Source organism: Struthio camelus, chromosome 3, assembly GCF_040807025.1.
Source record: "Struthio camelus isolate bStrCam1 chromosome 3, bStrCam1.hap1, whole genome shotgun sequence".
Classification (NCBI taxonomy): domain Eukaryota; kingdom Metazoa; phylum Chordata; class Aves; order Struthioniformes; family Struthionidae; genus Struthio; species Struthio camelus.
In genome coordinates, this window is record NC_090944.1 from 64,645,268 (window position 1) to 64,671,490 (window position 26,223).

General features: G+C 39.2%; 1 protein-coding gene across 1 annotated transcript in view; it reads left to right on the top strand.

Annotated features, from left to right (window-relative positions):
• Window positions 1–25,997, top strand: part of DCBLD1 (discoidin, CUB and LCCL domain containing 1) — a 48,796-nt gene extending 22,799 nt beyond the window's left edge. The window contains exons 3-15 of the mRNA XM_068938127.1: window positions 3,533–3,670; window positions 4,267–4,318; window positions 5,099–5,171; window positions 6,895–7,028; window positions 12,233–12,273; window positions 13,557–13,772; window positions 14,547–14,677; window positions 16,329–16,476; window positions 16,566–16,682; window positions 18,184–18,274; window positions 19,297–19,346; window positions 20,952–21,071; window positions 23,650–25,997. Coding sequence (XP_068794228.1) covers window positions 3,533–3,670; window positions 4,267–4,318; window positions 5,099–5,171; window positions 6,895–7,028; window positions 12,233–12,273; window positions 13,557–13,772; window positions 14,547–14,677; window positions 16,329–16,476; window positions 16,566–16,682; window positions 18,184–18,274; window positions 19,297–19,346; window positions 20,952–21,071; window positions 23,650–24,167 — 1,829 coding nt within the window. The 3' untranslated portion in view covers window positions 24,168–25,997. The remainder of the gene's footprint in view (window positions 1–3,532; window positions 3,671–4,266; window positions 4,319–5,098; window positions 5,172–6,894; window positions 7,029–12,232; window positions 12,274–13,556; window positions 13,773–14,546; window positions 14,678–16,328; window positions 16,477–16,565; window positions 16,683–18,183; window positions 18,275–19,296; window positions 19,347–20,951; window positions 21,072–23,649) is intronic.
• Window positions 25,998–26,223: the final 226 nt, after the last annotated feature.

Here is a 26,223-nt window from a genome sequence, read left to right on the forward strand (position 1 = left end):
CTGTAGTATTCATACAGACAGCCTGGAGTGCTCACCGAATCTCAGGTAGAACAGATAGAGAAGACAAGAAGCACCTATGAGCCTTAAAAATAGTTGACAAAATAGTATTTTTGACATATGCTTTTGTCTCCTCAATTTCCAGTGGAAATACTGAGTTAGTAAATGTACGCTCTTATGATGAAGTCCAATAGCTACAGAGGCTCATGGTTTTTAACCTTCTAATGTCTATAACGTCCCCTGTTATATGTATTCAAAGAAAGACTAGATAAGTCAACAGAGAGGAAATCTACTGAGCCAGACTTATGTATGGAAAGCACATCTAACTCAAGCACACCACAAGTGGAAATGTTTGGAGCCTGCAAGACTATTCTTTCTGTGGCTTTACCCCGCTAAAGTAAATGCAGTGCTGCTTTATGGAAGTGTACAGGAAACAATATATGTGGTTAAAAATAATTACAATATTTTTCAGAAGAAAATTAGAAAACAGGTCAAAATAAATCAAAATCAATGTCTTACGCTGATCCAATTTTATTTTCTAAGCATTCCCAGTTATCATCCTGGGGAATTTCTTGCAAGTTTGTTAATATAAAATAAATTAATTGTGGGGAAAATGAGAATCAGGGGTTAAAAAGGCTACTCAGCAAAAGCTCGGCAAAATGGAGAGAGGTGCTGCTGAACGTAAAAAATTATTATTAGGTAAACCAGACTGGAAAAGTGCTTACACTGGTCATTCTAAACACAATAAACACTGAAGAGAAAGAGGAATAACACCTTTCCTTGGAAACAAACTGCACATGATTTCATGCAATAAAGAACCTCTAAACTAAAATGATATCTAATAAGCTTCTCTAACAACAGCAATGGAGGTGTGAGATAATGCTTATTTTTTTCTAAAAGCTATGTATCAGTGCTAATTTCTGTATTTGATAGCACAGAATTAAACTACTAAAACTCAGCAAAGTCTGAATGACCTGGTAGTAAGTATACTGCAGATATATTACCTGAATTCAGAGGAATTGTGTTCAAATAGTTTGCAAGGATTCATCAACTTGCAAAAGAAAAGAATTAAATGAATGTTCTGTTGTAGCAGAAATGCATCTGAATTTTTTTTTTCAAATCTAAGTATGAAATTAATAAACTTTTCAGAAAATATTCATTCACTTGATCCCGCTGCTCTGTTTTATATCTTCCAACTAATTAGTCTTGGGCTCCCTAGTTTTGAGATTGTTAAAGCCCATTTATCCACTGGAGTCTCCCAAAGCACACCAGAACTGTTCTTCGTGGAATCTGAAGATAATCGTAGCATTTTTAACCATTATGAGATTTGTTACTTAACAGTACAAAACTTGTCTTTAGGTGCTGCATGCTGATTTCTCTAGGCCGACTGTTTTTGGGTATTTGGCTTTCATTTGCATTATACAACCCTTTATGTCTAGACTTTTTTATTTGACTGTATTGCTTTTACTTGTGACATATATGATTTGTTTGTATAATCAACTGGAACACATATAGGCTTGCTGCTGGAGGAGATACATAACCCTGACCCAGCTAGTGTGTGACTGAGTGAGTCAGCAATCTAAATTATATCTAAATAGTAGATAGGTCACTGAGAATTGTTACAAGGGAGAAAGGCAAAGAATATCTGTGAGAATATTCTCACAACGTGTGTATATATATATATACACACACACACACACACACACACAATATATAGATACGTGTACACATGTAGAATCAGTCTTCGAGGGAAGCTTTGTCAGGTGTTTTATTTTAAAGAAATGTAATGCCTTCTTGCTGTCTTCCCCTCTCTCTAGCCAAAAAAAAAATCTAAGTTAGCACTCTACTTCTCCCACTGCAAACTGACACAAAAGACCTTCTCAGATAAATCACTCTTGCAGTTGTCTGGTATGACACAGTGTCAGATGCTGTCTTTTTGATAAGTTCATTTCCTAAGCAATTTGTTTAACCCTTTTTATAGGTGTTGTTTTCTCTGACTAAGTCGTGAGTCATTTTCAACACGAGTGCTCCAGGGAAATGTCATAAATGTCGCTTTGTTTCTGTGCCTGCCTGGCTGTGCCTTTTAATTTAGAAGCCAAAAGTCAGACTTACCCTTTTAGTCTGTCCTGTTCTGTTGATAGCTGGCTACTGTTGGCTCTGATTGTGTTACTCTATGTAGGCTGGTCTTACAGATGTTACAAGGCTGATGAAGTATTTGGGAAAGACCACCTCAAGAGTATAAAAGTAATGAAAAGGATTTTAGGAGCCTGTTAGAAAGGGTACCACTCATCAGATTTATGCTGTGTGGTGGCTGTAATTTCTTGTTTCTCAGAAGACAGTTCTAAGTTACCCCAAAGTATCCACCACAAATAAAATAAGATTGTCTAGGAAAAATCAAAGTGATCAGTTTTTACCCAAGAGACTTGCTTTAGGATACTAAAGCTGTCGTTCACCTCAACAGGACAGATGTCTTGAGGGCTTTTAAAGGGTCATATTTGCCTTTTCTCTTAGGAAAAATATATTTATTATTAACAGTTTATATTGCAAACATCCCCATAAATTCAGAGAACGGTTTCCAAACTAATTTTGATTTGTTGGGTCATCTGTGCTTGAGAGCAGCCAGAGACAAGTGTCTGCACCCAGATGTGGTCACAGAAGGTAAGAGCAAAGACTATGGGAGTCTCAAAAGAAAGTTCCCCTCAGGAAATGAATTCCAGCGAAGCAAATGTAATTATCAAAAGTCCCAGGCACTCTTCCTGTCTCAAGAAAGGAGCGTCCCAAACAATATTGCAAGATACTGCAGTTGGAAGCTATAAAATTCTTACCTAAATCACGATAACACAAGGCTCATGTTCCTTTCTCCCCCATCCTCTCTTTCCTTCCCTCTTCCTCTCTCACCTTCTCCTTTCCCCCATCTCTTTTTCATTTCAAACACTCAAGGAAACTTGAATTATATATTTAAATTGTTTGATGATGTCTCTAAAAGAAAAATAAGTGAACACATTTTCTAGGTATTTGTTAAGTGATGTTGCCTCGGTGTACAACTTGACTCATAGCACCCATGTTCTTTAAAACCAGGTGTGCTGTTTGTGATCTTAATCTTTTCTAAATAGCTTTTATGCTAAAGCAGCATGATCTGTACGCATCTGGAGAGTTTATCTAGCGGACCCTATGTAGATCCCCTGGATTGCCTTTAAATGGTCTATTCTTTTCTCTAATGAGTTACTGCTGTTTTTAAGAATGCTATACTTCAAAGGCCAAAGAGCATTAATCATTCTCTTAAGGCTTAAGTGATGAGAGATGTTAATGCTAGAATTTTTACCACGGAGAAACAATTGGATTCTTGCCATTCTTTGTCAGGGTGACTTTGGAGCTCATACCCATAAAGGACTGAAGCCAAAATCCTTTTGTCAACATTTGGAAATGTTCTGAAGGAGAAGAATGAGCAAGTTATGAAATTCTTTACTTATCATAAGAATATTCCAGCCTCACTGTGTCATCTAAGCTTTTGAAATCATCTTTGTTCTGTCTGTAGGGCCATACTGTGGTAATGTGATGCCCATCCCCAAAGAAATCATTTTGGATAGTAATGAAGCAACTATTCACTTTGAGAGTGGATCCCACGTGTCAGGACGAGGCTTTCTGTTGTCATATGCCAGTAGTGATCATCCAGGTAAAGTGAAATCCAAAAGCACTACTTCTAATGGATTAGCACCATAGTCCTCCCTATTTCATGTCTTCTCCACATACCAGCTTTAGCTCAATATTGGTCCTAAATATTCCCAGAGATCTTATTAGCACAAACCATAATATTTTTAATAGCATGTGTACAAGAAGCAGTTATAACATTAAGCAGACATAACGGCATCTGAAATCTTACCTATGTAATTTGCAGCACAGGCCCAGTGAAACAGAAAATGAGTAGGTTCTCCTTGAAGCTCCACTGTGTTCTGGGCTCCAGCACTTACTGCACAGTCATGCATAGTATCACTGCATAGTAGAGATTAAGGTTTAATTCCTACCCTTGATGTTCTGGAGTCTGTGCAACTTTGTTAAAGGTGACAGAAGCTCCATTATGTGTGTAAAACATAGGACGAGTAGAAGAGGTAGACAAAGAGAATGAGGGAAACTATATGTGTTGCTTTCCAGCTAATAAAATTGTGTAACTATTATACAGAGAGATCTTTAAATGTAATTTCATGCTTAGGCAAATTTCTTCTGTTTTTCTGTGTTCTGCAACCAGGATTTACATTTGTAAACTTTTCACAGATCTCATCACGTGTTTAGAACGAGGCAACCACCACACAAAGCCTGAGTACAGGTAAAAGGGGTTTAAAGCTCTCTGCACTGTGGCGTACTTTTCTGCATCTGTCATCTGGTCTGCTAATTTTTGTAAAGTACCATACAAGACATGTACAAACTTAGTTTTCTGGAGAAGTGAATATTTTTGAGCTCTGGTGCTGTAATAATCTAAGGCCTAGTTGTGAGAGGCAGTAGTGTGGAACAGAAGTCTATGGCCCAGAAAAAACGAGGGAATCAAATTACCGAGCACTCAGCAATCCTGATTTGGGCACAAATAGTATACATAGTATATGTATAAAGAGTTTCCACTTTGAAATTCAAAGTAGCCTCTATTTCGACTGCATCTCCTGAGAGCAGACGGGATGAAACGTCCTGCATGATCACACCCTAGCTGATAAAAGATTATCTCAAGACAAGCTATAATTTCTTAGGGCCTTGAACTTTATGACAGAACTTGAAATGGTAATAAATTGTACTCTTCTGGTTGTTGTCTGAATGTGGATGTAGGCGTCTTATCTGGGCTGTGTTGAAAGCTTGTGCAGGAGCATTTCTAGAGCAACAGAATTAAAGAAAAATACATGTGCAAAACTGCTGTTTTGGCTCTTTATGTGTGCTACTATGTGCAGTCCACAGATGAACTCAAGGGCACATTTACCATCTAGAATCACTAATAGCTGATCAGTCAGAACTTACTGTTTTAACATATGTATTAGTTTGTGAGCATTTCTTGTGTATGAGTGGGTTTCTATGTATCATCATTACAGTCCAGATTTTAAACAAGCCTCTTCTTTCACTACAGCAGATACTGTCCTGCTGGCTGCAGAGACATAGCGGGTGACATTTCTGGGAATATAATAGAAGGATACAGAGATGTAAGTACACAAATAACGAGGGGAGATTTATAAAGACAGAATCCACTGCTCAATTGCATAGCACAACTTGAAGTTTCCACTTTTGCTGCTCGGCTTTCACTGGTATTTCTTCCCAGCTGTGTTAGATATAACTCTTATTATATTAGTATGTTATCAGTATATAGGCACACTGAGATATTTTTAAACAAACTAATCAACTGCATGTGAGCAAAGTCCACTGACTGTCAAATATGCCTACTGACTTTTGCTTTCTGGCTTTTTGGCTGAATAGGGTTTTTCTCCCTTGTGGTAGTGCTTGTTGATGTACTAAATATTCCTATGACTTCAGTTTTTACTTGTTCGGATCTCATGTGCGCTTCTTCTCTTGAGTAATGTCTTGTAGGAGAAACAATAAATTTCAGTAACGTGTGGCTTTTTGTTAAGATTTTGCCTGCAGTATCCCAGGAACCTACTCTGAGAGGAAATAAATGTTATACACTGCCTAATCACATCCCACTGATAACTACCGAGCCCTTGCACTGTTCTTTATTAATTACTCTTTCTTTAAAGCGTAGAAGTTGCCTGAGTGGTTACATCTATCCTCAGCTCATACCATACATTGCCCTGCCCCTTCTGTGCCCCTCACTCTAGCCTCTCCTGCCTTCGTTCCTGTGAAATCTTTACATCTCTCACAGTGGAGTAAGTTTAATCATACCATTGAAGTAAAATCCCACCCTATCACAAATAAAGCAGTTGATGAGTTTCCAAAAAGTCAGCGTTCACGTTTAACCTGCTCATCCAGTTATTCAAGCATACCACTCCAGCCTGGAAAATGGCAGAGCTGAAAAAACAAAGAAATGCCACATTAGAGTCTAATTAGCAGGAGTTATTCCTGCCGTTCTGGGTGATTAGGGAAAAAAAAAGCAGCACATGGCATGACCTGTGCAGATCTTATCTATGCTCAGGAATTTTTGCAAGAAATTTTCCCTCTACTGTTAACGAGGAGGCAGCTTTCCTGATGGGAGCAGCCTTCAAGGCTCCCAGGTAGCCCCTGCTGCCTTCGCATCCCTTACCTACCCAGCTCCCTTTGGAGCAGGTAGTCGTCGCTTGGTTGTCCCGAGGTACAGGCAGTAACGGAGGTGCCCCAGCCGGCCCCGTGCAAGTGACTGAGCAGACTTGCCTGTCCTGTCAGCACCAGCTCGGGAATCTCTGTTGCACTTTTCCATCAGCCTTTCTTTCCTCCGTTTTACCTTAATGGAATGTTATTGCCACCTGTATTTTTGCTTTATCAGAACTATTCCACCTGGGATACTGGCAAATGGACTATACTTGAAATCCAGGGGCAGCCAGTGGACTGCCAAATTTCCTAGCGTATACCATGCCTCAGCTCCTAAGCCTATATGCAGGAATAGAAATGTCTGGCTTCAGGCAAGGCCACGATGTGTTTTTCATTTTCTCTTTGCAAAGATGAATGGTTGCCTTGCATTTGACTTTGTTTTCCTGAGAGGCACGATATTCATTAGGTTAAGACCTTATGGCACCTTCTCAGAAGAAGATTATTTGCTTTTTTCATTTTATAAACTTGACTTTTGGAAAGAGATCTAATTTTTTCAAATTTGCAGAATTTTATGAGCTATAAAACAAGTATAATAGTGACTTGGAAGTAAAAGTATTGGAAAGAATTGGAAAAAGTTTGCCAGGTTTTTCTTGATGGTTTTGCGCTCCGATGACTTCTGCCTTTCAGACCTCGCTGCTGTGCAAGTCAGCCATACACGCCGGGGTTATCGCGGACGAGCTGGGCGGCCAGATCAGCGTGACCCAGCAGAAGGGCATCAGCCGCTACGAGGGCGTCATGGCCAACGGCGTGCCCTCGCAGGAGTGAGTATCCCGCAGGTTGCCCCTCGCTGACTCAGAGTCCTGCTGAAAGCACAGTGAACCTCCCCAAATTAGTTAACACAGGTGGGATAGCACATGCTGGCTCTTTACAGCGAGGAAAAGATGTTAGCATACAAAAGAAGGGCGTGGATCTTGCCAGCTTTTGGGCTTTGTTTTATAGCTTTATTAGAATACTGTCGGAGGTGGATATAGGAAAATGTTTAAAGGTTTTTTTTATACCACGTGAAGCTTCATTTTCTTCTTCTTTTTTTTTTTTTCTTTTCCTTCCAAAACATATTTGCAAAGTATTATATTTTTTAGCAGGTACATGAAAGTATGACATTCTGCAACAAATACCTTTAATGGTTGCGCTCATAAATCATGCTCAATTCATGTTAGTTTAGAAAAACTAGGAAGAACGAATAAATAAATAGTGCTGCTGAGCCATAGGGGATTTAATGGATAACTTCTTAAACATTGTGCTTTTGACAAGTTCAGAATGTTTTCCTTTTAGAATATTTATAGCACGGGTGTTATATTTACCACTGCTCCCTTTTAATTGTACTGTAGCTGAAGTAGAAATAAATCCTCTAATCTCTATCCAGCATGGCAAGCCCTCCCAGCAACTGCCTCTGTCATTCCTGTTGGTTCATATCTTTTAATTTTCAAATGTTATCTGGATTTAGCATGAGGCATTTTTCTTGTGGGAAGGGAAATCTCTTCAGTCCTATAGCCTGTGAAAGCTAAAGGAATATGCCATTTTTAATATTTTTTTTCCTGTTTTCCCTATGTTTTCTCCAGGTCCTCCTGACAGTTTTACAGTAACAATTTCATTCATGCCAAAAAAAAAAAACCTAATACAATACCATATGAACCATTCAGTAAACATTAGTTTTAACTGTCTCCCTCCTCTCAGTGAAACAGAAGCAGCAGACCAATTACAGGATCACTGGGAAACATATTGGTACCAAAACTGAAACTGATTTAAAACTATCCTTACCTGCATCTCGCTTCTGTCAGGTGCTGAAGACTTAATCAAATGTTTAATTTTTGGCTCCTATTCCCAGGGAGGCTGGCCATATTCACACAGTCAGCCCATGGCAAATGTTGCATTCGTTCAATTTGTTGGTGTGCTTAAACTTAAGCATGGGTCAAAAAGCTGGGTATAATGTCACTGGAGTACCCAGAGCTGGGTAGCAGCTAGTAGCAGACCACTAGCAAAAGGCCTGTAAAGCCTAAACATTTTTTATTTTTCTTTAAACGTTGCTTGACAGCTGATTGTCTAAGAAAAATAATGCAATATTGTCTCAAGCAAAACAGCACTGAGGTCTCAGCTCCAGCACTAAGCCCGACTATAAAACAAATAATATTTCCATCACACGTGCCAGCTTTGTGAAACTCTTAAGCAATTAAATATTTTGTGCCTTCACTAAAGATGTTATAGAACCATTTAGATATATTTGTATGTTCGTGATCCTTGACAATCCCAGGAGTAATTCAAATAGTAGCATATAAAATAGCATAATGAGAGACAGCTGGGATTTCCATTTGCATTTTTTTCATAATATAAGAGCTAGTGAGCACCGAATGAAGTGTAAAAGATAGCAAATGTACACTTGCAGAAGGAAAATAGTTTGCATAATTAACCATGAACTTAACTGCCAAGTGTCACAGAATCACAGAATGGCTGAGGTGGGAAGGGACCTCTGGAGATCATCTAGTCCAACCTCCCTGCTCAGGCAGGGTCCCCTAGAGCACATTGCCCAGGATCGCATCCAAGCAGGTTTTGACTGTCTCCAGGGAAGGAGACTCCACCACCTCTCTGGGCAACCTGTGCCAGTGCTCTGTCACCCTCACAGCAAAGAAGTTTCTCCTCAGGTTCAGATGGAGCTGCCTGTGGTTCAGTTTGTGCCCGTTGCCTCTTGTCCTGTCGCTGGGCACCACGGAGAAGAGTCTGGCCCCACCCTCTCGACACCCTCCCTTCAGATACTTGTATACATTGTGTCCTTTTAATGTTGCTATTTACAAAATATCTTACACATTTTATGAGAGTCATAAAAGTACCTACAGTGTGAAAACTTGCCTCTGTTACATCAAGTGGCAAAACTCCCATCTGATTTAATGGAACCAAAGCTAAAATGTGTGCTTTGAGGCTGAAGTGAGCCACGAAGGCCTGGATTCAGGCCATTTAATGTTAGGTCCCTCAGAGAGCCCTCTAATGAGGAGTGCAGGCGCCTTAGCTCTCCTGCACACCCAGTGGAGGCAGGGGTGCTCTGTGGGAAGGATGCAGACCTAAAGGGGTTAAATTGCCTTGAGGAGACAACCATTACTTCCTGCAGAGCCAAAGGTAAATGCAATCATAATGTGTCAGATGCCTACCAGCCAGCCAGCAGGATTTCTAGAAGAATAGGAGGGCAAGCACAGCACCGCCGGGATGCTCCTGCTACTCCCGGCAGGTGGGACAGTCATGGGAGCAGATGAACTGCTGGTGGGATCTCCTTATTCCAGGAGGGGGAAATGGGAGGGTGAAGGGGAATGATTTTATTCTGAAACATGAAAAAGTGTTTCTAGAAACACTGGGTCCATTTACTAAGAAAATGAAGGGATGCATTTCATGCTTTAAGAAGGCTTTTATAATACGTATTTCTAAAGCTGCGTAGCTTTTCCGTCCTCAGGATGCATATACGCAGCAATGAATTTCTGTGGAACCGCCAGTGCTGCGAAGAAAAAGTTGGCACTTGGACAGCACTGTTTTAAGAGCGCTTAATACTCCTTTAAATAAAAGCTTACTCAAGTTTCTAAAATCTCATTTATAGTGGATTTCAGTATTAACGATTTATATTATTTAGTGATTTGAGCTGAAATTGACCTCATCAAAAGCTGCTGCTATGTGCATTGAGCTGTTAAATATCTGTATTATAGTGTAACAGTTAGGTTATGAATCGCCCACTTACTGCCTCTTAAGGCCTGACCTTGGCCTCCTTGACTTCATTTTTCAGTATGCTTGTTATGCTCTGTTATCTGTGTGATTTTCAGTTCTCATGATCCATGTGAGGACGTGAACCCACAAATAATATAATGAAGATCAAGTGGCTAGATTTATTGGGCAGTTCTGATATCCAAGTACAAGTATATGGGCATTTAACTTTGTAATCTGAGCTGGCCTGTGAAGGTCTGTAAATGTACCTCTGCACATGTGAAATTGTTTGTCTTTGAAAATGGATATGACCACATGCAATTTGAGATCTGGGGTTAACCTGCATTGTTTATAAAAAACACTTCCTTGAGACTGACTCTGAAAAAGGGATTTTATATTAACATGCATTTATTATGTGAAGCAGCCTCTTCTTTTGCAGAGGTACTTGCACAGGTATTTCATGCAGCCCCATCGCCAATACTGCTTGCGAGGGAAAGTTGTGAAGGTTGCCAGAAAAAAGAGGAGCACGGGCTGATGCCATCCCTTAAAGGACAAAGTGAAATTTGTGTGACAAATGCCTCTTGTCACACTACGAAATTGATGAATTATCACTTACTGAATTAGTTTGTGCTTTTCAGTGACTTGCAGAATTATATCAGAAATATTTCAGCATGACTTCATATCTTTATAGATCTTAGAAACGTGAACCTCGTCCCTTTCTTTGCTAAAATTAGAAACCTGTAGTTCAAAAGGGATCTCAACGACTTTTTAAATTACAAAGGGATGTCTCATAAATAAGTATTCTGGGAGGGCTGTAATTTCTGTATTGGGTAAGTTTTAGTGATCCCCATGGGTTTTTTTGTTTTCTTCTCTTCTCATGTAATGGATTGCCCTATATTTAATAAGAAAGCAAAAACTGTTTTGGCTATCATTTAGAACTGGTTTGAAGCAAGCAGAGCACATCTAATAGCCCAGGAAGACTGCCTGGGGGGAAGATGTGGGAGGAAAGGGTTGAGTTTCTCATTCTAGCTACTACACCGCCCACGTCCTCAAGTAAATCAGGTCCCTCCTTCATCTCTGAAGGGCTTCCTTTGCTTGTAGTCATCAGTTTTCCCTCAATGAGAAAAATAAGCTATGTTTTTATTGACCTTGACATGGGACCACTTTCCTATTCCCCATTTGCTATCTTCTTAAAATGTATTATTGTGTGAACCACTGCTAGGCCACAGACTATGCTTTAGGGGACATTTTTGTGGCTAGCAATAAAGGGCAGTCCGAAGGGGAGTTCTCTTGATACTTAAGTGCGGAAGTTATTTTATTGCTCAGTCACACTTGCCAAGATTTTTCAAAGGAGACAACCGATGCACGTAGCTAACTAGAGACACGCTGAAAAGGCCAGATTTTCAGGAAATCCCAACTAATTTCATGTTAAAATGCAGGCTTTTATTTTGTCAGACAACCAATCACTGTAATCACTTTTGGAACAAAGTCGCAAGGGCACCTCGTTGGGAATCAGAAAGAAATGTGGCTCCAGGGAGAGGCCAAGAAAAGCACAGCTTTCTCTTGCTACGGTTATTTCACGTTGTTATGAATTATATAGGGTCGTGTGGAGTGAACCAGGAAACAGCTTCTCTTCTTGAGTAAAATACATCAACTGGCAGTTTTCATTCAACCTGTGACACGTTTTAGCCAAAGTAGGACTGACCAGAGCTAATGTGGTTTAGTCACAATCAAGTACAACTGTCATAGTGCTTAAGGATAGATTTTCTTTAAGATTTGGTGTGGATTTACACCAATAGACATTCACAGATTTTGGTGAAGCCACTCTAATTTAAGCGAATGTAAGTGAGAAGAGAATTAGACCCCACGTTGCAGTTACACTGTAGGGAGCTGCAGTTGTGTTGGCTGTCTAATTCTTGGCTTTTTGAAGGCTCTTGTACTGCTGGTTTGAGGAGCAGAGGGAGAAAGATCTCCCAGCAAAGTGCCCAGCAGTGGCAAAAGCCTTATGTAAAGGAGTAAAACACAGCAATGTCCCGTAACAGCCTGATGAGATGGGGACTCACTTCAAAGCATAACCAATATGCTCAAATCTCTTAAAATTGGTCTGAGAGAAGTAAAGCAGTGCTCCTACTGCAGTAGGTAATCAAGCAGCAAAATTAAAGGTTATCTGGCCAGAGATATTCTGTTAGATAAAAAGGGGCTCTGTATTACAGTGAATCTATTTATCTTTGTCTTATCATTCCTATGACCAGTTTCTGAAAGGCTGAATTATTTTTTTCTTCTCTTACAGTGGTTCACTGTCAGATAAGCGGTTTATATTTACCTCAAATGGTAAGAATAATAGCCTCATTTTTAGATATTCAAATTGTACCTTTTTCTTTAAGTATTTTCTGCAAAAGTTTTGAAAAGTAACCAGAAGAATGTCAGGCTCTGTATGATATGGTTATTTTAGGATAGCAATTTTTAAAAATTGGCAAGTTAAATAAAGAATTGAAGAGATGTGAAGTCAGCTAGAAAAAAACAGAATAGGAGTAGGTCATATGCACATAGATCAAAAACAGAAATAGTATTCTGATCTTACATTTCTGGTGCTAGTATGTGAAAAAGGCAATTTGATAATCCCATTTTTATGTACTTTAGGTAGCAGAAAATGAAAGCAGTTTTTCTTCAGACACTTATAAATTCTGTCTTCATCATACAAGGAGAGAACTAAAACAGAAACAAAAATATATGTACATTACAGTGATATAGAACTAGTTCTTGTTTATGACTTTGCAAGATGCAAAACCATCTTCAATCTCTCAAGCTGTTAATTTGCATATAAACGTAGTGAAGAGGGGGAAAAGTTCATGTTCATTCATTTGAATTTTACTTCAGTCATCTTAGATAAAATCATTTACTATTCCACTGAAAACTATAAAACATGTACAGGGCTTTGAAATTGCCAGGGAATTATTTTTAACTTCATTGAAACTGTATCACATTGGCCTGTTTTTCTGAAGAACCTTGACGTTCTTCAGGTTCTTTGGTGGAGTTTGCAATACTTATATGCAGCTATTATCTTCATGATATCACCTTTTGGCAGCAGTATCAAGGAGCTTCTCTGATGAGTAACTTTCCTAGCCTTAATTACAGGTCAAAATCATGAACTGCTTACAGTAAAATGTTCCTTTCAGTACAGTGTGCCTTCATCTTGAAAATGTTTTGTACAGCAAAATTAGCTAATGTCAATAATAGCTAATATAATGTAATAGCTATTATATTTCAGAAGAAAATATTAAAACTGCAAGAAGTCTTCACATGAATGAAAATATACTGCAGAGATTAAAAAACAAAATGGCAAGGAAAATAAGCAGATATAGTCAGAAGGTCCTGGGCATATAGGAGCTAAATTGATAAAGGAGAAGGAGCACAGCCCTCTGGTACTGAATTATCCATTACAAATCCACTGGCAAATGCTACGGCTAATGGATAGCGTCAGGTTAGCACTAGATTAAGCAATATCTGATTTTGCAGATGTGGGTGATCTTTTATAGGTTACTGGCTTAATGTCAAAATGTGCCATGAAAACACAAAATAACTCTTCTTTCGTCTCTCTATGTTGGGACTCCTAGGCTGCAATAAATCTCTCAGTCTGGAAGAGGGATTCTTCTCCAAGAGCCAAATTACTGCATCTTCCTACTGGGAGGAGACCAATGAATTTGGGCAGCAATTTCTGTGGTCCCCTGACAAGGCTTGGCTTCAGGTCCCAGGACTGGCTTGGGCTTCCAACCACAGCAGCAGTCGTGAATGGTTAGAGATAGACTTGGGAGAGAAGAAGAGAATAACAGGTAAATTACTAGCTGGTTAATAGGAGCTGTTTTTTCAGCTGGAGAAAGAAACTAAATGCAGTTGAAAAGCTAATAATGCACTACTGCAATATTCATTTTATTAAATGTAATTAAACACTCTATATGGAGGAATAGTATTTTCATACTTAAGAAATGGTAGTTATTTATAAGACTGGTCTTCCTACAAGAATACAAGATTAGACTCAACTAACATGCATGCAGATCATGTTAATTAACTATAAACATGCTGTAGGGTCAGAGAAATTATTTACACTGTGACCACTAGAGCATGGATATATGACAAATGATTATTTAGGATCTATTCATGATGCCTTTCTCAAATCAATACAAAATATTAAGGTCATAGCCTTTGAAATAATGGCCCAGGTGAAAGAGATCTCTGCTGCCAACTCCTGATTTCGTTGTAAAAATGTAAATTACAGTTGCTGCTGATATGGACCGTAATATCCAAAAGCAATTACCATTTAGGGGGTCATTAATAAGGGTTTTGTTAAAAATTCCAGAGCTTGAAATTTGCAACGGAAAACTGATTTCCCTTCTTCACCTAGCTCCTCAACTCAGAAACCACTCCTGAATTCCCAGCATAGTTTGAAAAGTAAATTAAGACTTTGAAGGCAAAGTTTCTGAATTGTTTTTGCTTGTGTATTTGCATTTGAAAATGTTCCTTTAAGAAACAGAGCTAAGAAATGTTGAAAATGTTCCTTTAAGAAACAGAGCTAAGAAATGAAAATGTATTTTATTTTTTGTTGCCAGGGATTAAGACCACTGGTTCTGGATCCACTATGCTGAATTTTGACTTTTATGTAAAGACATTTATAATGAACTACAGAAATAACAACTCAAAATGGAGAACTTACAAAGGAATTCTAAGCAATGAAGAAAAGGTAAGAGAAGGTGTGTGGCAGGGGGGAAGCACAGGAAAAATGCTTATGCTGCCTTGACATTGAAGGACAGACTTTCACTGTCAAGAAAGATGCGGAGTTTTAGACTTGTCGAGACTTGGATAGTCCTCACCACTGTAATTTACGGCTGTGGAATAGATAGTGGGCTTGCCAAAAAAAAAGGAATTTACCTGGGGCTTGCTGAAGTTGTGAACTACAGATATATACGCATATGTATGTATGTAGGCATGTATCCTTTTTTTAAAAAAAACAGTGTAGTTAAAGCTGTACAAAAGCTGTACATGCTATTTGGGCATGTGTTTGGCTGCACACCCTCTGCGCAAGAAAGGCTCTATCTATAGCACAGCAGTGCGGGTATGTGCAACGTCACCAAAGCTGTATTTCTGCACTGGTATGGTAAACCCACCCCCCGCACAAGCAAAACGACCGGCACCAGTGAAAGTGTGGCATCGCTGGTAGAGCTCTGTCTACAGAATGACCTTCTGTTCGAACCGTGTTGTGTTAATCAGGGATTACACTGCTTCCTGCCCCTGGCTGGCATAATTCTTCTGACAAAAGTCTGTAGAGACAGCCTACATCTGCCAGGAATCAATGTAACTGTACTAAAATAATGCTTTTAAATCAAAATACCTGTCCACACAACAGCTTTCACAGACTCTGTTTGAATCATTTAACAATGAACTGATGAAAGCAGGGCAGCTTGTTGATGCAGACAGAGGATGTGTTGCGCAAGTTCGTATGTTAACATTTTTCTGTGAAAACCTTGTGTTTCCTTTAAAACAAAACAAACGAAAACCAAAAGCTCCCAGAAAGCTCAAAGCCTGATCTTCACTCATCATTTCTGCGGATTGAAGGAGCTTACCTTTTCTCAGGATCAAGTTCTACCCGGTCCTCCGCCTGACTACAGATATAAAAAACTTGCAAGACCTGAAGAGAGATTTCCTACTAAATCTGGCAGAATTATGAAAAGCAGACATTGAAAATCTGCTGCTTTGCAGTGTCCCACAATGACTTGTTATTAACAAATAATCTTATGAAGTTATTATATCTGAACTTAGTTCCAACAGGCACATGGTGGAACCTGTCCCATCAGAACCCTGCGTGGCTTTGCGCTTGATCTTATCTGTACGTGTGCTGGACTGACTCTGGGAAATACCGTACAAGTATAGAGACTACAGCCACATGGTTAATAGTCACTCATTCAATACTGATACAGAAAATTGACAATTTTACTGAAACGTCTAGAAATATTTCACTTTCAATAAATAGTAAGGTTGGGTTATGTTTCTTCTTACATTTTTTTCCCCTGTTGCCCAAGTAAGGGCACTGCCGTGCTATTAAATCAAAAATGATAGCATTAAGCCAGGATATATTAACTAGAAATTACACAGAATTGAAACAGAGTGATAATCTTTCTTCTCTGTCTGAGCTAATAGCAAAATGTGATCATCTGTCAGAACTAAAAAGATTATTTATTTTCAGAGTTCTCAGTACTAAAATCTTGCAGTTACATCCCAGATTATCAATATATTAGCTTTAGGGTAACAAAAACATTTAAAGTTGGATGTAAGGAGTATTTCTGACAAACAGGCTTTTGAAATAGAGCAAATTATGTGCTTACCTGTTGTTGTAGGTATTCCAAGGCAACTCCAATGCTGGTGACATAGTACGTAATAATTTCATCCCTCCAATAGTGGCCCGTTATGTGCGAGTTATTCCCCAAACCTGGAACCAAAGAATAGCATTGAAGCTTGAGCTGATTGGTTGTCGAATAATGCAAGGTATGGGGTAAGCACCACTTCCAAGGCATGGCACCTGAAAAGTGGGCTGTGTGACCACAGTGCAACTGGTTCCCCATTCTCTTTTTCAGGTAATAGTTCATTTACGCATTCAATGTGGCAAAAGCCAAGTCAGAGCACAGAAACCTCCCTTGGAAAAGAAGACCGAACAGTTACAGAACCCATCCCATCAGAAGAAACTAACTTAGGTAATGCTACGTAGCAGTACATTTTCTCTGGGATATGTCACAGCTTCATCCCTGACTGAGTAAACTTTAAATTTTATTCTCACAAATCAAAACTTTTATTTTCCCTTCAGACTGTTTAAAAGGTTACCCACAAAGAGAGGAGGGAGGAGCACAGGTTCTTTTAGCTTTGAGGCACAGAAAGAGATTGAAAACCTTCATTTTTCTTGATATGAGGAATACTGGGCATTCGTTTTCCGGTCATATTGATTTATTTACCATGCTTGGTAGGCTCAGGGAAGCATACTGAGAACTGTCTCAGTATTTTGTTGGAGGAGCCCTTATATTCCACGCTCTTGCCCCATATATTATAATTTTTGAGGCAGTGGTCTCACAGAAAGGTTACCCTCCCTCTAAGCAACCATGACTCCTGCCCAAGGTAGCTCCCCAGCCCTAAGCAAGATACAGTCATGTTATGATTGTGTAAGCAAACATTTTTTCATAATGCATATGTTCAAGGAGGCTCAGACAAGCTCTCGTACTTCTTAATCCTTTGAAGTAATTTCTTAGATCTTGAAAAGCAAGCTAACAAAACTTGTTGTATATACTAACTGTCTGATGGATCCATAGCCAGGTAGGAGCTACCAGAACTACTGCACCAAACACTGCCACCTGTCAGGTAACTGATAATTGTAGCATTATCTCTATAAACAAACTAGTTGCAAGGAGCAATCATTGTAAGAAAAAAAAAAATCTTCTAATCTTCTGAAACTGCATTGCTCTTGCCTGGAGCAAGCTCAGTTCATCTGTGCAGAAGTATGAGTAAATTGTATCAATGTTCACTGAAAATGAAGTCTTTTAAGATTTCAATTGCTAAACTTGTAAGTTCTCTTCGGACATGTGCACTTCCTCATTCTATGCCTTGTAAACAGCCATAGGAGTGGCAGCAGGCACACTCTTGACACAAAAGCCACTTCACTGATAAATTTTGAATCCCTGCCCTAAACCATGGTGTATTACAATTTAACATGGGCAACACATATTTTCCCCTAGCCCCATTCTCAGTAATGGTTGAACTCTTTTGACTGAATTGTCTCAACCAGGTCAGCATGAGCCAGAAACTCAGTATGTAAAATTGCAGCCTCATTTGTTGGCAGTTTTATGTGCTGCTGAAAATAGAGTTGTTATAAGTGGCTTTTTGTGAAATTTACCTACTGTGTTATAAGAAAGAACTGCTCTTTGGAAGGATGCATATAGGTATTTAGTTAAGTCTGAGAAAATATATCAACCTTGAAAAAATATATTTAACTCTTTAGTCTCAACACAGGTACAGATATGCATGTGACATCAAAGCATCATTGAGAAGTGGTCTTGCAGTTTTACAGTTTTACGTTTTCATGCTCTCTTGCAAGGAGTGCTTCCTCTAAGATTATCAGCCTTTTGCTGTATTCTCTATAGTAAACATTATCCAGCTTCAAAGTCATTTGCCTTTTTAACTTTTTTCCATTTTTTTTTCCTCATGCAGGCTTAAAGCTTACAGCTATAATTGTCCCAGTCCTCATAGTGCTGTGCCTGTTCCTGTTCTCTGGAATTTGTATCTGTGCAGCTCTACGAAAGTAAGACACTGTCTTTTGTCATAGGGTATTCGTGGCTACGTAGCTGGCATTTCCAACTACATGCCCCTTTTCCAGAGCCTCTTTACTAAGAGGCTGTTATTGTTTTGAAGCCATCCTTTTGAACAGGACTCATGTTGTGTCTTTGTAAATTGTATTTCTCAAACATCCCTTAGTCAGACAAAACCAAAGGTGAAGTAGGGCAGAACTGCATACCCCAATTTTTAGAGTCCTGTGTAACTGGTTATTCTCTTTTGCCTACTTGGACCCACAAACACGAAGCGATAATGCAGTCTAAGATGGAATAGTTTGCACACCAAAGCGAAGTAAAAATTCAGCTGGGGAGGGGGGAGGATCTGAGCTATCTGAATCATTTTCTTTCACTTCTCTCATGTTATGTTTCTAACTCCTGGTCTCTTAAGTTAAAGCTCTTCACTCGGTGGGCTGAAATCAGAGCTGATTTATAAGGAGTTGAACACACAAAGTATTGTTAAGCAGATTCCTAAGCTGCTTCCTTTCACGAGCTAGAGGACTGGGAGAAGCATGGCTGGCTTTGCTTCTTGCTAGACATCCATTCATATGAACTTGCCTCTGAACGTAGACCAGGGAAATGTTTGTCAGCAGATGGGGATTTGGAAGTACAAATAAATCTCTTGTGATGTTACTTTATCATTAACAGCACCCAACTCTGCCCTAGATTTCTGGAAAAATCCATAAAGTAGTCAAAGAATTCAGGATAGCAGACTCAAGAGCAACATATAAGGACACGCACGCATCAAATCATGAGTGCCAGCTCCAGCAGAAGAAATACAAACACCAGCATGCAGAACCTATATTCTGATGGGGGGAACTTAAATGTCAAAATGCTGGCTTGCATGTCTTACATTATAAATACCGTTCTCAGAAAATAAAAGTGAACAAATGTCCTCAGCCTCCAAATATGACGATTCTCTCTGTTGAAGCTAAGGAACAAAGACGAAATGTTGAGAATGCAAAAGTTTATAACAGCTTTCCTATCCTTACAGGCGAGAAACCAAAGGACTTTCTTATGGATTATCCAATGCTCAGAAATCAGGTTAGTGGAGGATCATGAGTTTTGTCCTGTCCTGTCCTGTCCTCTCTGTGGGGCCAATGGGAAGAGTTTTATGCAATTAAGCATGAAATGCTTATGAAATAGAATCGAGGTTTCTTCATTCAAATTCACTATTTCATACAAGAGAAATGGCAAATGATAGTCCCACTAGTGTCATCCTATCACAGTGCCCAGAGAAACAATATAATTTGGTTTCTATGACAGAAAGGCAATTAGCAAAAGATCTATTATACAAAGTGCATAAATTAGCATATAAGAGTGCTCCCAGGTGCCCTCTCTTCCCTTCCCTCTTCCAAAATACCTATTTTGCAGAAAATTGCTACTTTCCTTTTTTCCCCTCACAGCATAGGGGATTGCCTTTCTCCAAGAGAGCAACGGCTAATAATTTTATTATGGCTTTACTATTTCCATTCATTGCCTTCCTTGATTGGGACTATACTTACAAAACCTAACAATACTGAAGCGTTCTTCATGTGTAAAATCAGAATAGAGTTTTGGCTTGAGGACTTTGCTTTAGAAGATGCCTGCAAAACCCTGATGAAGTAACATGTTTTGTCTTGCTTGGTTAAGCTCTCTAGAGTGGGGTCTCCTGTCAGGTTGGAAAGTGGAGTTTATAGCTGCTTTTCCTTACCTGCCAACTCAATAGAGGAATATCCTTCTGAATCTTAATGTTTCATAAAAAGAAAAAGGAAAAACAAAGTAATTCACTTGTCTCTTGACAAATTTCTTGCAGCAGCTCAGCTACAAAATTTCATCTCTCAGCAGATATTGACGTCAGTGAAAGAAACTCTGTTACCCGTTTCAGCTCAGCCTCATTAGAAAATTAATTTGTACTTAACATCATATTTGTTAATATGATTCCTCAAGGTCACATCATATAATCCTTTCTCACTTGCTAATGAGGACAAATCCCATGAAATTGGAGATAGCCTCTTACCCAGTCAGTTCATTTGCAGTGTGTGTGCTTCATAACTCAAGCTCCTAAAAGCTGTGAACTAGGCTTGGGACTTCTTAAAAAGATGGGAGTTGAACCCACCTCTCTACAGATTTCCTGTTACAGGCTCCAGATAAGTAATTTACACAGTGGAATTTCTCTTTTCTGTCCCACAAGGATGCTGTGAGAACAAATTAATTGATAAGTGCAGGTGCTCAGATATTAGGGAAATGGAAGCCATATTAGTCCACTGAAAAAAAGAAATGCTCTAGACATTTTAAGCACTATTTTTGCCACATAAGTGATGGCAAAATATTTAGCTTATATAGAGCTGGTATTTTACTAATATAGTTTGTTAAGGTATCAGTGCTGGCACCCACAAAGTTTGAGACGTTTTTGCCAAGAAACGAAAACAAGAAAAACTTATGTATAGTTTAGTTTTCACTTGGAAAAGCCCAGCTGATGGTTCTTTATTTCCCTTTCACCTTGTAAATTTAGGGGGGGTTGTTTTTGAGGGTGTTGTTCTTTTTGCAAACAGCCTGTTTTAGTCTTATTTTCTAGCTACTTCAGTATTTTGATAACGACATATACACCAAAAAAATTAATTTTCTGATAGGCCCTGAAGTCTTCTATTTTTTCTTTCTTTATTATAGGTTGTTGGAAACAAATCAAGCAGCCCTTCACCAGACATCAGTCAACTGAATTTACCATTAGCTATAATAATGAGAAGGATACACCTCAAAAACTAGATCTGGTCATGAGTGACATGGCAGGTAACAACTTCTCTCCTCCCCCTCTTCCCCCTAAGCATTTATTTTACTCATCATACCAAGTAGATAGCCAGAAGAGGAACAGGCTAGAAACATTAGCAGTTCTAGCTCCCATGCAAGCTGAGGTCCAAGAACAGATTTACCTATATTCATTCTGGAGATTTAGTGACGCAGCTAAATATATTAGAGAAGGGAAAAAAAAAACACTAGATGATCCCTTCATTTTTTATGGGACTTGATTTTGCAAAATTTGGGTGGAGGGGGGAGTATCGACACAGATTTTCCTCATTCTGGCATAGTTATGGTTAAAGGTGACTGTGGAAGGCACTCAGGCATGGACGTAGTGCAAGAATGTGCCTAGGATAGAATAGTTTGACTTTGCTGACTAATTTTTACATTTCTATTTGAAGTCAAATGTCTCTGGAAGTGGAACAAAATACAATGACCCTTGCTGCTGATCAAACAGAAAAGTTTAGTCTGTGAAGGGGTTTCATGGCCAGCCAGAGGTCACGCTGAGACCTCTATGCAGCTCTCTTGTGCCTTATCCATTTTCGGAGACTAGGCCTCCCCAGGTGAAGTAGGCAGATGAGAGAGAGAAAAGCAAAGAAAACAAACAAAAAAGATGTGCTTCTCTGTGTGCTACCTTGCCTCCAGGTTATTGTTTGGATAGAGTAAATCCCTGCGTCAGTGCTATTTGCATCCTGAAGGGATGTTTTTTTAATTCATCCTCTTAGCACCTTTTATCCCTATCCAGTTTTCTGTCTGAAAAGGCTAGTGAGACCAGCCATTTTGTCGGATCAGTGAGCAGCGATCTCCCAGAAGGATAAATTTGCTGTTTCCAGCCTCCAGACCTTAGAATTCCTTAGAATTTCTCCTACTGTGTTTGGCAGAGAAATACAGTTTAAAAAAAAAAAAAAAGGAAAGATATTGTAATTCCATGGGGTGCTACTCTGAATCGTTCTCAAAGATGTTTTCAATGCTTTAAAGAAACATTCTATATAAAAATTGTGAGATCTATAAAGCAGTTTTATTTTGCAAAGGAGAGGGAGTGAATAAAAGTTCTTTACAAATCATGGTTATCAATCAGGCTACTCTGACTATGCCTAGGGAGTCTGCTTTCTCCACCTTCTCTTTCTGCATGTGAGAATTCTTAACGCTAATTCTAGTCTGGTAGCTCCTGAGATTTAGTATTTCACCTACAGTCACCTTAACAATAAGAAATATTAAGTAGAAAATGTGAATGAAGCCCAGAAATGTGCAGCAAATGCCATTTAATAATTAGACTGCAAAGGGCATGCATCTTGCCTAATAGGTTTCCTAATACAGGAAATTCTTGCCCTTCAAATTTCCTGCTATTTACTTGTTCTCAAAGACAACCCAGAACAAGTCAAGACACTTCATTCTAAGCTACTAAGAATTACTTAGAATGGCAGCAGTGATGCTGGAGAAAGCTGCATTACTTACTTATTTACTGAAATATCATAACACCTTCACCCTACACACTAAAGTTTGGGAAGTAGCCAGGAACTGCCAGCAAGATTCACAGGACATATGGGATTGAATTCAACGCTCATGTCAGATGAACCATGATGCCAGAACAGAAACTGAGTTAACTTCTTAACGCCTGCATCAAAATATGATACTTTATCGGTGCCATTTACTAGAGCTGTTCCGACCAGCATTTATATAAATAAGAAATTTTCAGCAGCACTAATGTGAAAAAGTTAGAACTTTGAATTTTTTCATAATAATTTTACTAGATTTTTTTGAAAACCATTTTAATTCAGATCTCTTTCTTACTCTCTTAAAGAGCCTGGGATGCTCTTTAACTAGAGGTGCAAACACGTGCTTCTTGAGGCTGCGTTTCCTTTATTTTACTTCTTGCTCCTACTTGGTCATTTGCGAATTCCTAATTCTTTTCCTGCCGTCTTCCTTGACTGAGGTAACTGTCCACTGCCTCTGACAGCGCTGTTCCCACTTCTTGTCTTATGGCTTGCTCCTCCTCACACACACGCTTCAGTTCTGAGCTGACTTAACACATTTCACACTTTCCTTGACTCTCTTGGCTGCCATTCCATCTAACTTTATCCTTCTTGTCATTCAGCTACTGTGAGATTCCTTTTAAATAAGGCAGGCACTTGGTAGGGCTTGTTAAGAATCCTCCAGGCATTTTAATTATTCCAAAAGTGGAACACTTGTTTTGGGAACTTCTTATTTGTGGAACTTCATGTAAAGTCTTTTGTCTGATTCATTGCTAATATTTTGTTGACTTTTATCTTTTTCAGTGTTTTGAGTATACTCCAAAAATGACGTTAATTTATTTGGGTGGGCAGGTGGGGAAAGGAAGGAAGGGAGCAAGAAGAGGGATGGCAGATTGTAGCTTCTCTGTGGAACAGCTTCTGCCAAGTTCTGTAAGGCATGCTTGCTGAAGGAGATTACAGAAACTGAGCTGGCACAATGTTTCCTCACATACCTGATAATAATGTATTTGTTATAATAGCTGAGTCGTTTTTCAGTTCTGCTGCTTACTACATAAAATAATCCATGTATATGTTACTGAGTAGTTCATGCTTCCTTTTAGAGTATCAGCAGCCTCTCATGATTGGAACTGGGACAGTGACACGAAAAGGATCTACTTTTAGACCCATGGACACCGAAGATGAGGGAAGAAGGGGGAGTTCAGAGTTCGAAAATCACTATCACTGTCCACAAATAGCTAACAGACATGAATATGCTCTGCCCCTGACCAGTCAAGAACCTGAATATGCCACCCCCATCATAGAACGGCATATGGCAAGAGAAAATAATTTCCCCTCTGAGAACGGCTACAACGTACCTGTAATCTCATCTCATAAACATTCTCTTTCTGCTGGCAGTTTCTCTAGTTCATGTAAGACCGATGCCAGGAACGGAGACTACCAGACACCTCAAAGTGTAATAAACTATGATAAACCTAAAGTTAACAGTATTCTGACCTCTGTGAGCTATAGTACGGACTACCAGAAACCTCAAACTAATTCACTAGGAAGCGAGGGTTACTCAACACCTAGAGACTGCCTAAAACCAATAAGCCAGACAGCAATGACAGCTCTCTTGTGATCTGTTGAACAAGAGAGACTTAGTGCACAGGAATGTTACTGTACAGCTTCTGAAATGAAAACAGAGTTGTAAAGGAGTCTACTGTGGAAGGCAGAAGGCAAACAAACCCTGTGTACATAATATTGCTGTCTTGCTGGGTTCTGACATCTGAAGAAAGCATATGCTGTTTATCACTGTTTATAGCAAGAGAGATGTTATCACTGAAGACTGTATATCTTATTTTCTGTAACTGATCTCAGTGCTCTGTTTGCAATGTGTGCAATTTGTATATAGCTTTTATTTAAGGAGAATTTCTTAAGTTTCCTTTTCACCTGTGGAATTGAAAGGAGAAAAAAACTATTGCAGAAATGCCTGTTTAAAAAAAAAACAGGCCTCCTCCTCTGACTTTATCTGCTGTTGTACTGGCAGCTGTAAATTGTATATCTTACGGTTGTGGTGGTTCATTTCCTTTCCTATGATAACTGAAGATAGGGCATCAGTATAGTTCTTCTTGGGAGGGTAGAAGAAGTAAAAGTACTTGAAGCATAAAGTGCACAAGAAAAGGCAGCTGAGCATTTAAATGCTGTGTTCAAACCCACCTTCTCAGCTGCTTTTTTAGTAGTAATTTTTACATGCTTGAAGTTGTTCTGGCATATGAGCTGAGCCTGTCTAATTTGCTGTTCATGTTAAAGACGGACAGGTAAAAGGCTGAAACCTGTTTTGGGTTCGAAGCCATGGTGATCACTTTGCAGACAGATCTCCAGTAGAAAAAAAAAATCAGCACCTGTTAATCTGTTTCTTCAAGAAATATGTGAAGAACCAAAATGTGAATTTATAGCTGAGAATTAAATTCTGTTCAAGCCCCAGCTGATGACTACAAGGAAGTTACTCCATGACACACAGCAGCATACGTTCTGAACTCTTCATGGCTCCACTAGGTATTTTTCTATCCTACAAATTTAGTGTAATGTTTCTATTTGAAATATAGACAAAGTAAAGCACAATGTGTATATAATTTACTCTAGCATTTAAATTTGGAAGAGAGCAGATCAGCACAGTTGTTTTCAAATAGTTTTTCTTTTGCAGGGAATGCAATCCTTAATTCTTTTTCTGGACAAACTTGAAAAAGCGTGGGGATAGGTGCAAGTATTGCACAGTAGTCGACTCCTCTTTCAGCAGAGGCGTCGTTGAAGCTAAACAGCTTCCTGTAGCGACTGGAACTGTTCATTGCCGTTCTCCCTGCAGCACTTGGACACTTACTCTGTATTCAGAAGCATGTACCAAGAAGTGATACGCTTCCGGGGATGAAGAATGGTGCGATATTTAAGGCACAAGGTAGGGAAACCAGACCAGTAAAATCTGATCTACAGGGAAAGTCACTTACTATCTCAAGGCCCTCCATTTCTTTGTGCATAAACTGGGGATAATTTGCAAAGGATGCAACAAAGATTCTTTCCCTGTGAAGTGCTTTCAGATCCTTGGATGGAAAGTAAGAGTACAGAATAGTTGTAGTGATTCTATTTACACATATTGCTAATTCTAGCCATATCTGATCTTAAGACAAGCTGTTAGTGGGTTCTTTGCATATGCTTGTTTTGTGGCCTCACTGGTGCAGTTCTCTCATGCTGATGCACAGTGCATGTAATTCCTGTGCAAGGAAAAAAAGAGTCAAGGTAACCTTGTAGCCTTCCTGTGTTTGTTGTCAATACAGTTTCTGTGAAATGTATAAAACACCTCAGGTTCTGAAGTGAAACAGCAGCAGCCTGTTTGTTAGACCAAGTCGGGCAGTGTTGTTTACCTTCTGTTGTTTACATGTCTATGTAAATAAAGAACACTGGTATTTGTAAATCAGTCACACAAGCCTGGTGCTTAACTTGGTGACTTTAATCACCACCACACACCTACGCTTGTCATGTATCCTGCAGGGTGCGAAGGAAGTGATCCTTATGCCATGCAAAAGTGCCGGTTGTGCTGCTGCAATTTATGTTCTCGGTATGACTGGCTAAAAAAAGATCATCTCCGTGCCCCATTTAGCCTGGCGTTTCTGCCCATAAGCGCTAGAGGAAAAGTTCTGTGG